Source organism: Symphodus melops, assembly GCF_947650265.1.
Source record: "Symphodus melops genome assembly, chromosome: 7".
NCBI classification, from domain to species: domain Eukaryota; kingdom Metazoa; phylum Chordata; class Actinopteri; order Labriformes; family Labridae; genus Symphodus; species Symphodus melops.
Window position 1 is genome coordinate 9,871,765 of NC_136697.1, and position 15,141 is coordinate 9,886,905.

General features: G+C 46.0%; 1 protein-coding gene across 1 annotated transcript; it reads right to left on the reverse strand.

Annotated features, from left to right (window-relative positions):
- Nucleotides 1-61: 61 nt before the first annotated feature.
- On the reverse strand, nucleotides 62-13,515 carry LOC306827447 (UDP-glucuronosyltransferase 1A1-like). The gene is made up of 9 exons (XM_079349271.1): nucleotides 12,862-13,515; nucleotides 5,307-5,370; nucleotides 4,482-4,630; nucleotides 4,247-4,374; nucleotides 1,165-1,258; nucleotides 944-1,069; nucleotides 778-865; nucleotides 469-688; nucleotides 62-353 (listed from the first exon to the last, which is right to left on the reverse strand). The coding sequence occupies exons 1-9, from the start codon at nucleotides 13,387-13,389 to the stop codon at nucleotides 83-85; spliced, it is 1,668 nt and encodes a 555-aa protein (XP_079205397.1). The 5' UTR covers nucleotides 13,390-13,515; the 3' UTR covers nucleotides 62-82.
- Nucleotides 13,516-15,141: the final 1,626 nt, after the last annotated feature.

Sequence of the window (15,141 nt, forward strand, 5' to 3'; positions counted from 1 at the left end):
CTGTGTTCATGATTAGTTTATCTCCCTTATGAACAAAGACTGTTGGTGCTGGCTGGGATGAATTCACAAATGCAGCACAGAGTTATTCCTGCTTCCTCTTCCTGCTCAGTTTACAGAAGCAAAGTTTGAAGCATTTTACTGTCAACATCACACAAACCAGCAGAATAGTAGCCAGAAATGCTATCACATCCAGGCTGAAGTACTGGAACCAGTAGAGGTCGTGAACAGCAGCTCTGAGATGTTTAGCTCCTTTGTGCCGCATCACAAATTCTGTCCAGTACACTGAGAGGTCGATCGGGTCGATTGGTCGGTCTTTATGGAGAGCTGAGAGCCTCTGCATGTTCTCTTTATACCTGCACAGGGACAGATTGATGGCAGGAGTTACCAAATACTAAATGAATTGCTTTAAATTTAACTTAGCTTTTTAAAAATATAATTCAACATCTTGAGCAACAGCCTTCCCCTCACCTGGTGTTATTGATGACCTCATTCAGTGCTTGGACAATGCTTTCTGTAGTGATAGTAAACAGATTCAACACCACTCCCACTTCTCTGCTTGCAAACCTCTTTGCATTGTCCGGCTGGTCCCCGGAAATCGGCATCATCACCATGGGAACAGCATGACACAGACCCTCAAATAGACCGTGTGAGCCAGCATGAGTGATGAAAGCCCGAGCTCCGGGTTGAGCTTATAAAGTGAGAAGTCAACAGTCATTTATGTGATTCATCCCCAGTCAGTTTTGAGTTTTGCTGTTGCACACCTCAGGATAAACTCACCGAGAAGGTCATTCTGAGGCACCCAGGGCATCATCTTAACATTTTCTGGGACATTGTCAGGAATCTTCCCCTCGAACCTCCATATGACCTGTTAAAAGGTTATTTTTGATGAATGCACTGATGACTATTTACAAAAATGAAATGTATATACAGCATATTCCTCTACCTTCTGTGGGATCTGTCTGAAGGCTTCTAGAAAAATGTTGGTTGCCTCTTCAGGCATATCTGGCATCATGCTGCCCAGAGTGAACACTATAAATCCATGCTCTCCTGACACCCAGGAGTCCAAATCCTGTGTGCACAGATAATAGGGTCTGGTGGCATTCATTTCTTCCAATTCAGTTCTATTTCCTCATAAAAACAAATGAGAGAAACTCAGAAACTTACTTTAGGAAGCGGATTTCTTATGTTGCAGTTAATCCCACCGACTAGAACCATATTTGGCATGAGAGGTCGAGGAAACTCCATTGTGAAGTCAAGCCTATTGAAAATTAGTGTAAAAAAACCTTTATTCTTTCAGTTGGATACATTGGTCGATCTCTGAGACTTATTTCAACTTGTTTGACAGGAGATAACATGTGAACTCTCAAGTTTTTTCAGTTTTTTTTGCAGTTATACTTTATTAAGGTTGTTGAAATGTTTATGTATCTGGTGGCAACGGAAATGCTGCGGTTCCCTGCATGGGTATACGTTCCAGAAGACCCGGAGATTGGGTCACTATTGACTCATTGGAAGGAGGCTCGAGTCCCAAGTCCAGCAGAGAGGGAGAGGCTGAAGGTGGAGACCAGGGATTTGATTCACCCGTGGGGGCACTTGGAGGAAGGATTCGGTGCTGTACAGGCGAGTCAACTCACATGATGGAGGGAAAGAAATTCACCAGCTGCTTGTGCCACAATCCCGTAAAACAAAACATCCGGTCTCATCCCCATGATAAGCGTGGACACTGAGGGATCTAACATACCTTGCAACTCATACAAGCACATTGTTATTGGCCAAATATGGCAAGGGATGTGGAGAAGTGGTGAAAAGACTGTTAGAGGTGTGTATTGGCCAAGACAGTACAACCAAAAGTGAAACCATTCATGGGCAGTCTTTAGGCCTCCCGCCCCCATGGAGTCTTGGCAATAGATTTCACTGTGATAGAGCCTAGATGGGAAGCAAAATGTGTAAATACACTCAGGCCATTCCTACCAAGGATCAAAGAGCCAGCACAGTGGCAGAGATGCTCGCCACATACTGGTTCCACCGCTTTAGACCACCGTGCTGGTATCACTTGGACCAAGGGTGAAACTTCGAGAGCAACCTTATTAAGCAACTATGAAGATTTACAAGATCCAAAAGAGTTGCACCACCCCATACCGCCCATAGGGAAATGGCCGATGTGAACGTTTCAACCGAACGGCGGTGGCATCTCTCTCAGGTAACCTATGCATATAATACTACCATCCATCAGTCTACGGGGATGACCCCATACTTTCTGATGTTTGGGTGGAAGCCTCGTCTGCCCATAGACTTTTTGCTAGGCATCAACGAGGAGGAGGAGACTGGCCAGAGTAGTGTGGAGGACTGGGTGCAGGAAGATAGAGTCCCTGCAGGGAGCATATCGCCATGTACGGTAGCGGTTGTCGTAGAGACGATGATTGAGGGATCAGAGGTACCTCAGTCAAGTGAATGACCCCAGGCTGGTTGAAGGTGACCATGTCTTCATCAGAAACCACTCTGTAAAAGGACGGAACAAGATCCAGGATGCATGGGATCCATGGTTTATCATCTGGTTCGGCAGCCAGAAGAACATGGAGTTGTCTATTCAATTGCTCCCATTGACCAGGATAGGCCAGTGTGACAGGTCCACCCCACAGAACTGAGGTGGGTGCAGATGGGTGCTTTACTTGGAGGGGAACGACTGTAGCCACTTGCACCAGAAACACTGCTGTTCTCTGGATGGCTAAAAAGTGGGGTAGGAACAGTGAGGAGGAGTTTGGTTTTCAGAGGGGAGGAGAGGGATGGTGCACACTCTCACCCATGCTGGCTATTTTGTTTGTCTGAGTCTCGGAGGTCTGGTAAGGACACACTTCGTTTTTTATATTGTTATATTCAGAGAAGGTATTCAATATGTCAATACCAGTGCTGGTTTGTTTTCAGTTGTTGTTTGGTCGCAACATTCCAGATATGTCAGGTGCGGCTATAGAGGCTGGTTGCCTAGTGAGTGTCCCCGGTGAATGACAGAGTTTGTGATCGGTGAGAAAAGCTAAACACGGTTTTACTTTTATTTAAATAGCTATAAAGTTAAAAAAAATTATGCCATGTCTTTAAGCCACAGTGGATGCTGCAAGGGTTTGGGCTGAGCATACCAGGTACTCAAAATTATTCCTGTGTGTTTTTTTCTAATAAAGCCTTGGCCCCTTTAAATAAGGTTGTATATAGGATTTTGTAAAATCAATAAGGTTCTTTAAGGGAGCCTGGCAGATTTCCTTTGCTGCTCTTACTGTGTGGGTTTAGTTTTTGGTGTTGGTATTTAAGTTTCTTTTTTGTTTCTAGTCCGTCTGGCACATGAGCTGGTATTCGAGTCAAAAGATTTTTAGGGTTGCCTCAGTAGGCTGACTAGTTTAATTTATTTTCTTTTTGTGTTGTTTGTTTTGTTAGTATCACCACTTCCCCAGTGTAGCTCCAGGGCAGACCATCAAGGAGGGTAATGGTACTTGATTGCGAGCTGACGGATCGAATTTGAGTGAAAACCCAGTTTGTAAAACGCCACAAGTTTGTTGCATGTCGAGTGCGTATTTTCGAGTTGTGCCCATAGTGTGATTTGCAGTGATCTTGCATGACAAAGTCTTTTACTCCCCTATTTGAAGTGATATTGAATTCCTCCTCGGGTCTACTTACTACCTACCCCAACTGTTGTCCTGTGGACAGTTGAGCCGATTATCTTAGTGACACATGAGTTTTATGTCATTTAAATTAATAAACGTTGGCACCTTTCCTGTTTAATTCTGTGTCTGTTTTTCTTTTTTGATTGTTCATTGATTTGACCCCTGCCAGGGATTCTTGCATAGACCGATTACACCAGTAGATGAGGCTGTTACATATATACTTTTTGAAACCACAGGTGTAAAAACAGGATCAACAGTTTTCAAAAGTCTCTCCCTGTCTCTCTATATCTCACTCTTCTTGCTCTCTCTCAGATATGTGTTTTGTTGTGGTGTGCCTAAAACTCAGTATTTTAAGGGTTGTCTAACAGAAGAATGTGTTTTGTAAAAAGGATGGTCATGACAACCTGAAGCTTCAACCAAAAACATGTTACTCAATTTATTCTTAAATGTATTTAGTTAGTGATTATCTTTAAACTTCTGTGTGAGTTTTATTTTTTTGAGAACTTGCTAATACAGACTACAATTAATATCAGCTTCTTATCTTGATAGATGTGTGCTGTCTCCATTAATAATCATTAAATATCCTTTGTACATGTTACCTGAGCAGCCAGATATCAGATTCAGAAAGGACCTCAGCCACGCCCACCTCCTCTTCCAGAAACCGATAAGCGATGTTGTCAAAGTGCCAGTACAGAAACCTGCAGAACAGGGGCTCAAGTAAAGCCGCCTGTAGGTCAGAGGTTTCACAACAATAAAGTGTAAATAAAACAAGGTGAGAGTTAAATCATTAAAAGTTTAATTCAGTAGTGTCAAATATAATATTGAAGTGCTCACCACAGTGTTGATACTTCTCTCCATGAAGTTCATTTTATCTGTGAATCCTGATAAGAAGACGGGAACGTACGAGGGCGGGGAGGGGCAGAATGCAGACTTCATATCCAGGGAACATGGAATACCCCTCAGCACATTTACAAAGGGGAGACCTGAGGAGGATTGAGTGCAGAAGAGGGACAACGTGCAGATTTAAAAAAGGAAACTGTCTTGTTTGTGTAGTGGGTTCTTGATTAAAGAGACTGTTCTTTACTTGAAGAGAATATTTAATAAACGTAGCTTCAGTCTTTGTAGTTAACAGGCGTCACTGTGAAAACGTGTACATCAGGGGTGTCCAAAGTGCGGCCCGGGGGCCATTTGTGGCCCTTGAGTGGATTTTTTGTGGCCCTTGACTTCAAATCGAAGAATCAGAAGATTTTGGCCCCAGGCCTCATCAGATGGCATCTTTCGTTCTTTTTTTCTTTTTCATGTTAGCGAGGGAGACCTATAAAAGCCTGACTATTCTTTCCAAAAAATTAGAACACAACAGTTTCCCACTGCAATTAGTTATTGTGTATTTACATTATTTTTTGAAGAGGTCAAAATACAAAAAGTTCCTTCCAATATTGAAAAAAACTAAACAAAAAAACCCTGTGGCCCGTGAGCGATTCTAACGCGACAATTTTGGCCCACAAGAACAAAAGTTTGGACACCGCTCGTGTACATCCTCAGAGTCGTCACATACTGCGCATGCTCCAACTACCACGGAGACTGTTAAAGGATGAAGATCACCTAGTGCTCTTATTATTACAGAAACAACAGATAATATTTAGGTGTGGCTGAACTCACCTAGTTTTCGAGCAATTAAGGCTCCTGTGGGCACCATGGGGTCTGTTAAGACGGCATCGAAATCCTGCAGACAGAAGAATTGAAAAATAGGGTGCATGTTTAACAGTGTTCAATAATAATACAATAAAAAATGTGTCCAGCGTCCAAACCTTCAATCTTAATCGTAGAATAATAAAAACAGTATTGAATTTAGATAAGATTAAACAGTTTGAGAAGGCAGGCTGTTAATCACCTGTCTGAATCCTACCCTGTAACAGATTGTTAAAAAGGCCCTACTGAGTTGGACTGTTCTGTTTCCCCCCCATGACTTGGTTTAGCCCATTTCTCCGTGAACACCGACAGTGGTTCGTTCTATTAGAGAATAGACGCTCATTACAGATGCTGGGAGTTTGTTGGTGTGCCTTAATATCTTGTGTGCGTCCATTTGATTGTAAGTATATGGAGAATGTGAAATTGTATAGTATTCTATGTCATATTATGTCTTAGTGTCGTATGATCATGTTCAGGTTAAGTTAAGTCAAGATATGGAGTTTGCTAAGTTGCTAACCAGTTAGCTTGAACATGCTATCTTAAACCCAATAAGGACACGTGTTTGCAGGCAGCTATAACAGCTTCAGCTGATCACGAAGCGCCACCTTGTGGCCGTAATGCATACCTGCACTTGTTTTTGATGTGGAGTTGATTGCAGTTCAATGCAGCATTGTAATTTCATTTCATGTTTTGTTATTGCAGAAACCACACACACACGCGCATACACACACACACAGTGAATGTCAACATAATTAGAAGAATTCTAACAATAAAGAAGATTTAACAAAGAAGACTTGGAGTGATTTAACCGTCACACAGTGGTGGATTGACGATAAGGAATCTAAGTTAATAATAGAAGGACAAAGTCATCCAACTATTTTTCATGGTGCCGAAACCCGGGAGTCAACTCATCACTGATTAAGATGCATCGTACACCAGCATATTCAACCAGCTCGCGAGTCAGGAGGAACGCAGCCCTCCCCGCGTATCTGGAAAATTACGAACTCTCTCATCTCCAGAGAAGATCCAAGCCTCCCCCTGAACCATTACTCCGTGATAGGCAGGATAGTGACTCAGAAGAGGAGTTAGTTGGAGCCGAGGGTGGCCAGCGCCCATCGTCCCCCATTAGCCAAGCTAGTCTGTCTGAGCTTTTGGTAACAGATGAATGGCCTCTCAAAGAGGCTGTGTCATCCAAAGAACGTACAAAGCAAACTGTAGAAATGGAAGTGCTTCTAGAGAAATTAGACCAAATGAAGCAAGAGAACAAGTCTTTGCTGCATGAGCGCAAGACCACCGCGTTACAGTTGGATCAACTTAACCGCCAAAGCCATCTTGAAACGCTTCATCTTCGCCAGCAGGTGGAAAAGTTAAATGAGGTTGTCCAGAATCTCCAGATAACACAACCACCAGCGAGAGCAGAGCCACACCAGGTCAAACAGGAGACAGACTGGAGTAGGAGAGAGACATCTACACCCTCCCGTTGGATGTCGACTCAAAGCCAAATAAGAAGTCAGCAGGAATCGTCTGAGAGCGATGAGGAAGAATACTGGAGAAGGAAGGCACAAAGTAGGGAGAAGAAAAGTCGCCACAGATTAGAGGCAACCCATAAGACGCGTCACTCCCGGTCCTGGTCATCGGAATCCGACAGTGGAAGGGAGCAGTCTTACAGAGGCCCTAAGCCAACCATCCCCAATATGACACAACCCAGTCCAAGGGAATTTAGTCGCTTGCGCATTGCTCTAGAAAATCTCCTGCCCAGTGCCTCATCAGAGAGGTTCAAGTATCAGATCCTGGTTGATCATCTTCAGAACGAAGAGGCATTACTGATCGCTGACTCCTATGTCAACTCTAGACATCCATTTAGAGACACAATGGCTGCACTTGACTTACAGTATGGGCAACCCCACCAACTTGCTCTGCAGTGTATAGCCGAAATAATGGATGGCTCTAACATTGGCAGTGGCGACGTCAAGGCCTTTAGAATGTTTGCACTCCGTGTGCGTTCTCTGGTGGGAATGTTGGAGCAGCTGGGCAGAAAAGGCAAAGCAGAGCTGGAATGTGGTTCTCACGTCACCCGGCTTCTTGCCAAACTACCACATGACCTGCGTTCCAATTTCCGCCGCTTCATCCACCCGCAACGAGTACCTATCCCCACTCTCCTGGATCTGGCAGATTGGCTAGAATTTGAGCTCCAAGTGCAGGAGGACAACAGCAGATATGGCAGCAGTGCTCGTGGGGAAAAGGAGAGCAAGCATCACGGGCAGAAGTATTCCAAACCTCGGAAGGAGGCAGCGGCTGTTCTCCATAGCACGGAGGCAACAACATCCAATGCAGACAAAGGAGCAGTGGCTTCATACAACAACACCACGAAGTACTGTCCTTACTGCGACAATGAGAAGCACTCACTTAACTGTGAAATCTTCAAGTTACTCAACCCCTCTCAAAAGCAGACTTGGATAAAGAACAATGGTCGTTGCTGGCGCTGTGGTAGGAATCATCGGTCTGCAGAGTGTGACTTGAAGATGAGGTGCAAGATCTGCAACAGCCGACACCTCCTTGCGCGACACGAAGTCAACGAACGGTCCAAGCAGACTGTCTCAAAGGGTGTCAAGGATTTGAACCAGCCAAAGTCAGAGCCTACCAAAACTAACGCAGAGGAAGTGCTGTATATTGGTAGGCCTCTTGAAGGGCGCAAAGTGCTACTCAAGCTGAGTAAAATTGTCCTGCGGAATAATAACCGAGCCATTGAAGGTTACGCCATCTTGGATGATGGCTCGGAACGGACTATCCTGCTTCATTCAGCAGCACAGCAGCTAGGGCTTGAAGGCCCACCTGAAGACCTCCACCTCAGAACGGTGAGGCAAGAGCTCCAGACAGTCCATGGCACTGTTGTGTCATTCACAATCTCAGCAGTAGCAGAGCCCCAGCGCTCATTTCACATCAATAATGCCTTCACTGCTAAGCGCCTAGGCCTGGCTGAACATACGTATCCAATCCAGTCTCTTCAGGCAAGATATCACCACCTCCAAGGCCTGCCCCTTCAGCCGTTCCAAGGCGTGCACCCGGTGCTGCTAATTGGCTCTGACCATCCACATCTCATAACACCTGTAGAGCCAGTGCGCCTGGGACCACCTGGAGGGCCCGCAGCTGTGAAAACTCGTCTGGGGTGGACGCTTCAGGGTCCGGCACACGGAATGAAACACTATCTTTCCGAACAACAGTGCCTCTTCACGGCCGCGACTGGTGCACCATCAGACCTCTACAGCCATGTCGAAAAGTTGTGGCAGATGGACACCCTACCGTGGCGTGACAAGAAGCAGAGCATCCGCTCCCGCCAAGATATAGAGGCTATCTCTATCCTTGAGAGCCAAACAACAAGGGTGGACATAGATGGGGTGCTCCAATATGCAACACCTCTTCTCCGTGTACAGAACATGCCTCAGCTTTATGCCCCGAAGGAAGCGGTTCTCCCCCAGCTGCGGAGTATAGAAAGGAGGTTGTCAAGGGAACCGGAAAAGGCAGAGGCATACATTGCCGAAGTTCAGAGACTGGTGAATGCTGGCTACGTCCACAAACTGGACTCAAGAGAGGAGAATACCCCCAACAGTTGGTATATACCTCACCACATGGTTACACACAATGGCAAGAACCGTGTGGTTTTCAATTGCTCCTTTGAGCACAAGGGGCAAAACCTCAACAAGCTATTACTCCCTGGACCAGCACTGGGACCTCCACTTCTATCAGTGCTATTGCGATTCCGGGAGCATGCTGTGGCCTTCAGCAGCGATATCCGTGGAATGTTCCACCAAGTACGACTGTTGCCAGAGGACCAGCCCCTCCTCAGATTCTTGTGGCGGGATCTAAAGCGTGAGAAACCACCTGACATCTACCAGTGGAGTGTGCTTCCCTTTGGCACAACATGCTCGCCCTGCTGTGCGGTGTTTTCCCTCCAGCGGCACATTATGCTTCACAGTACGGAAGGAGAGGCCGTCAGAGACATTGTGCTCCAGTCTTTCTATGTGGATAATTGCCTGAGGAGCGTGACGTCAGAGGGCGAAGCAAAGGTCCTAATCCATCGGCTGCAGGAAACCCTCGCCAGTGGAGGTTTTGAGCTGAGACAGTGGGCTAGCAACCGACCGTCAGTTATCACTGGCCTTCCCCCTGACATCCGGTCTGACAGCGTAGAGAAGTGGATTGCTGAAGGCCAAATGGACGTGCATGAGTCTGCCTTGGGACTTCACTGGCATTGTCCATCAGACACCTTGGCTTTCAAACACCGCGTCATTGAGCATTCCACTGTCACCATGCGCACCATCTACCAAGTGCTCGCAAGTCAGTATGACCCTCTCGGTTTTATCCTGCCATATACCACCAGGGCTAAGGTTATAGTCCAGCAGCTGTGGAAAGTCAAACGGGACTGGGACGATGCCGCTCTACCTGATGACATCCTCAATGCCTGGAACCAGTGGGAGAGCGAACTCCCTACCCTTCAGACCATAAGAATACCAAGGTGTTACAGCAGTCCTGAGTTGGATTCAGCGCAGAGCAGCAGGGAGATACATGTCTTCTGCAACGCCTCCGAAAGAGCTTATGGCTCTGTTGCCTATCTCCGGACGGAAGCAGAGGGTGGTGAGGTCGAAATAGCCTTCCTCAGTGCCCGCTCTCGGGTAGCACCCAAAAAGCAACAATCGATTCCCCGCTTGGAGCTATGTGGAGCCCTATCCGGAGCCCAGCTGTCGAAGGTGCTTACAGAAGAGTTAACCATCCGCATCAGCAGTGTTACCCACTGGACCGACTCCACCACTGTCTTGGCCTGGCTCCAATCAGACTCTTGTAGATACAAGGTGTTCGTGGGTACACGCGTGGCCGAAATTCAAGATCTGACAGATCGTGAGACATGGAGGTACGTGGATACAGCAAGTAATCCTGCTGATGACATTACGCGAGGAAAATCGCTCACAGAACTCACCACTGACGGAAGATGGTTCAGAGGACCTGCCTTTCTGCGGAAGAGTCCAGACCAGTGGCCTCAGCCACCACAAGACTTCGCCATTGTCACAGATAGTGAAGAACTTCGGAAGTCCACCTTCTGTGGCTTGACAATCGACCTTCCCCCCATCCCTGATGTGGAGAAGTACCAGACGTTCCAAGACCTTGTCAAGGCCACAGCCCTCTGTCTATCAGGACAAACCGATCCTCAGCTCACAGCCGACAACTACAGAGAAGCTGAGAATATTCTGCTCCAGAGAGTTCAGCGGGACTACTTTGAGTCAGATTATCAACAGCTCAGTAATGGCAGGCCACTCCCCAGCAGTAGTTGTCTTCTCTCACTAGCACCTGAATTCGACAGCACCTCACAGCTCATACGAGTTGGTGGCCGTCTCCGTCAAGCAGCGGTGCTGGATGAAGAGGAGATCCATCCAGTAGTACTGGGCCCAAAGCACAAGATCACGCAGCTTCTTATCCAGCAGTATGACAACCAGCTCCACCACCCTGGAAGTGAGCGCGTGTTTGCCGAGCTGAGAAGGAACTACTGGATTCTGCGAGGCAGAGAGGCTGTCCGACGCATCCAGCATCACTGTATAGAATGTAGACGATGGCGTAGCAAACCTCTCATCCCAAGAATGGCTGACCTTCCCCCAGCTCGACTCCGTCTCCACCAGCCAGCTTTCTACTCTACAGGAGTAGATTGTTTTGGTCCCTACATAGTAAAGATTGGAAGGAGGACGGAGAAAAGGTGGGGGATTATCTTTAAGTGCATGACCACACGTGCCGTCCACTTGGACTTGATCCCCAGCATTGACTGCGATTCCTTCTTGATGGCATTGAGAAGGTTTGTGGCCCGGCGAGGCAAGCCCTTCGAGCTCCTTTCAGATAATGGAACCAACTTTAAAGCTGGTGAACGGGAGCTGCGAGAGGCCTTTGCGTCATTAACACCTGACTTGCAGTCGCAACTTGCAGCCCAGCAAATCAAGTTCACCTTTAATCCGCCAAGTGCTCCCCACTTCGGTGGATGTTGGGAGAGGGAGATCAAGTCATTGAAGCAAGCTCTGCAGGTGACCATTGGTTCACAATCGGTCACTGAAGAGGTCCTGCAGACACTGCTGATCGAAATAGAAGGCATCCTGAACGCAAAACCATTGGGCTACACATCTTCAGACGTAGCTGATCCTGACCCAGTTACGCCCAACACCTTGTTGATGGGGCGGCCTGACGCCTCACTCCCCCAGGTTGTGTATCCTGAGTCAGAGCTGCTCAGCAGACGACGATGGCGCCACAGTCAGCTCCTGGCTGACCACTTCTGGAGAAGCTTTCTCCGGAACTACCTGCCAAGTCTGCAGACACGCCAGAAATGGCTCTCAGATCCTGCATCACTGTCGGTGGGTACCACGGTTCTGGTTGTTGACCCACAGCTACCCAGAGCCATGTGGCCCATCGGGAAGATCGTTCACGCCATCCCTGGACCTGATGGACGTGTTCGAGTCGTCGAAGTGAAGGTGGGAGATCGCTCCTACACTCGTCCAGTGGCAAGAGTCATCGAACTTCCCAGCCTCCCTGACTAGACTGTACCTGCATGGCCGATTACTGGTTTAGGCCTTTTCTTTAGTTTAGATTTCTTACAGAAATCTGGGGCGGCTGTTAAAAAGGCCCTACTGAGTTGGACTGTTCTGTTTCCCCCCCATGACTTGGTTTAGCCCATTTCTCCGTGAACACCGACAGTGGTTCGTTCTATTAGAGAATAGACGCTCATTACAGATGCTGGGAGTTTGTTGGTGTGCCTTAATATCTTGTGTGCGTCCATTTGATTGTAAGTACATGGAGAATGTGAAATTGTATAGTATTCTATGTCATATTATGTCTTAGTGTCGTATGATCATGTTCAGGTTAAGTTAAGAGTCAAGATATGGAGTTTGCTAAGTTGCTAACCAGTTAGCTTGAACATGCTATCTTAAACCCAATAAGGACACGTGTTTGCAGGCAGCTATAACAGCTTCAGCTGATCACGAAGCGCCACCTTGTGGCCGTAATGCATACCTGCACTTGTTTTTGATGTGGAGTTGATTGCAGTTCAATGCAGCATTGTAATTTCATTTCATGTTGTGTTATTGCAGAAACCACACACACACGCGCATACACACACACACACACAGTGAATGTCAACATAATTAGAAGAATTCTAACAATAAAGAAGATTTAACAAAGAAGACTTGGAGTGATTTAACCGTCACACAGTGGTGGATTGACGATAAGGAATCTAAGTTAATAATAGAAGGACAAAGTCATCCAACTATTTTTCACAGATCTTCCAGTTGTTAATAACAACAATACAGACCTTACATATATTTTTCTAACTGACCATTTGGTCTCTGGATGTCATAAAGAGACATCAGTATTCAGGGAGTTGTGCGCAGCAGTCTACTATGAACCCTTTACAGCATAATATTGATCCAACACAGCCCCAGCTGTCAAACAAGTAGCTCCAAAGAAGCAAGACCAGACTTGACGCCTGTCTTATTGTACTCACCTGTTGTGCCAAATGGGAGATGATTGTATCATTGAATAGCAGGCTCTCTGCAATTGTATGGATGAATTCTCGTATTCTCTGCATTTGTGAGAATTGTTTCTTTGCTCGCTGTATAATGGACCCATCGGATTTTTCCATGAAGTTCTTATTTGTGAACAAGAACTGATCGATGAATTCCTTGGTGTAAGGGATAGGGAAGGTAATAGTGTCATAGTGCTTCCCTGGACCCATCCGCATGGAGGCCTCTGGTATCACGACGGTGACCTGGTGTCCACGGCGACCCAATTCTTGGGACAGGGCCTTCACAGCCACCCAGTGACTGCCGTCCATGGGTATCACAAGAAGTTTGCCCCGGAAAGGCACAGAGGCTGAGTCACCTGCAGGGCTTGAGGTTACTACTTCAGTCTCTCCTTTGTCTTCATCTGGTTTGGACTTTTCTGCGACGGACTTCATTTTCTTATCTGCGGCACAGTTCGCATGCATGTCCATGTTTAACAGCAGGAACACAAACACAGCTGCTTTCCACATTGTTTACTCTCATGTCTGTCTAAAGCTCAGTGAAAATGCATCCGACACGGACAACAAGGAGTGTCAGAATGAGAAGGCAGAAAACTCTGTCCTTTGAATGCTCCTATAAACCCCTCCTCCGTCTGAAATACCTTTGTGTGTGTGTGTGTTCAAAGTCCTCACTTAAATAGGCGTGTTTGAGTTAGCAGCAGTCATAGTTTTCAACAACAAGTCTTCAATAAAGGTTGATGAGGAGACTGTAGCTCCACTTACTGTGTAATTCTAAAATCATGAAAAGAAAGTATCCATTCAAACCTGATACTGCACCTGAGGGAAATGTGGGAATATCTGGAGCAGCATGATCCATAATGTTGTCGTGTGCCAGCAGAAGTTTAAGCAGAGGTGAGGTGATGTTCGTGTTAGTTTCTGATAAAGAAAGTGTCCTTGAAGTGTTGCACACAATACAGTCTTTGCTGCAAGTTTACAGCATAACAGGAGAAGTTTGGCCTAAGAAAATAGTTTTAACAGTACAGTAGTTTACTAAATGGTTATATAAATCATCAGCAAATTTTAACATCTCATTTATTTTTGAAGTTCCTCTTCTTGTTATGAGAAAGCAGTGGAATTAATGAATTCATGATTTTTTATTACTGTGTCATGTCCAAATAAGGACACATCCCTTTCAGGATTATGAGACACCAGACAACTGTACTAAAGTATTGCATTCACTTCCTGCTGATGACACCTCACTTCACAGGAGGCTATCACAAAAATGAAGGAGTAAAAAAAGAAAAAGGAGTAAAGAAAAGAACAGCAGACGTAATGTACTTTTTTTATTTTAACCAAGGCTTTCTCTAAACATTCAGCAAGGGCGAATATCTTATAATCAAAGAACCATTTTAGTCTATCTGCGTCATTCATCCACATTCATTCAAAAGGTTTACTCCCGTCAAACAACTTCTGACACAACTGATGATACAAAGGGCAATAAAACACAAAATGGAACTCATTCTCGACATCGACGTCACAATAATCATAGTCTTTCTTCTTCTGGGACCCCCAGTAACGTCCTGTTTCCAGGTGCAGGCGCCAGATTCCAGAGCGGAGCTGAGCGCACAGTGATCTCTGCTTTTTTGATAGAGGAGCAAAAAACATATTCTTCATTCCTATAACAACTCTTAATCCAACTATACGGTCTCGATTTTGGTTTAAGTAGTATCTCATGTGACCATTTACCTTGTTGTGTGTATGATAAACTTTCCTCAGCGGAGAGTATATTCACTGTGTCTATATTTTGGAAAAGGTCAGGAGCTCCAATATCTGGAAATATATCCTGCACTTCGCTTGCCTGTGCCCCTTTCAAAGTCACGTTCCATTTGAAAATCTTTTTGGCAACACAGTTCTCTGGGATCTTTTCCATGAAGCCAAACATGCACATTTCACTTGGCTCCCATCCCATGTCTCCCGTTATTGCTGTGGAAGTGGGAGGGAACACCGCTGGAGTTAACACAGCAGAGGCTGAAAGCCAGAGGCCTCTCAGACCCGTGGGCGCGGTCAGTATTCACACCAACATGATGTATTGATTATATTTACTTGATTCATTTCTATACCTGCCGCTGTTCTTCTTTTTGTCTTTGCAGTAACGAGGCGTGGAGATACCACGGCGGCTTCGGTCGGGCTGTCACTCTGTCTGATGTTTTGCTGAGAGGTTTCAAGTGGGGCTTTGCTGCTTTTACTGTTGCGCTGGCTGTCGAGTACGCCCTCTACCCACCA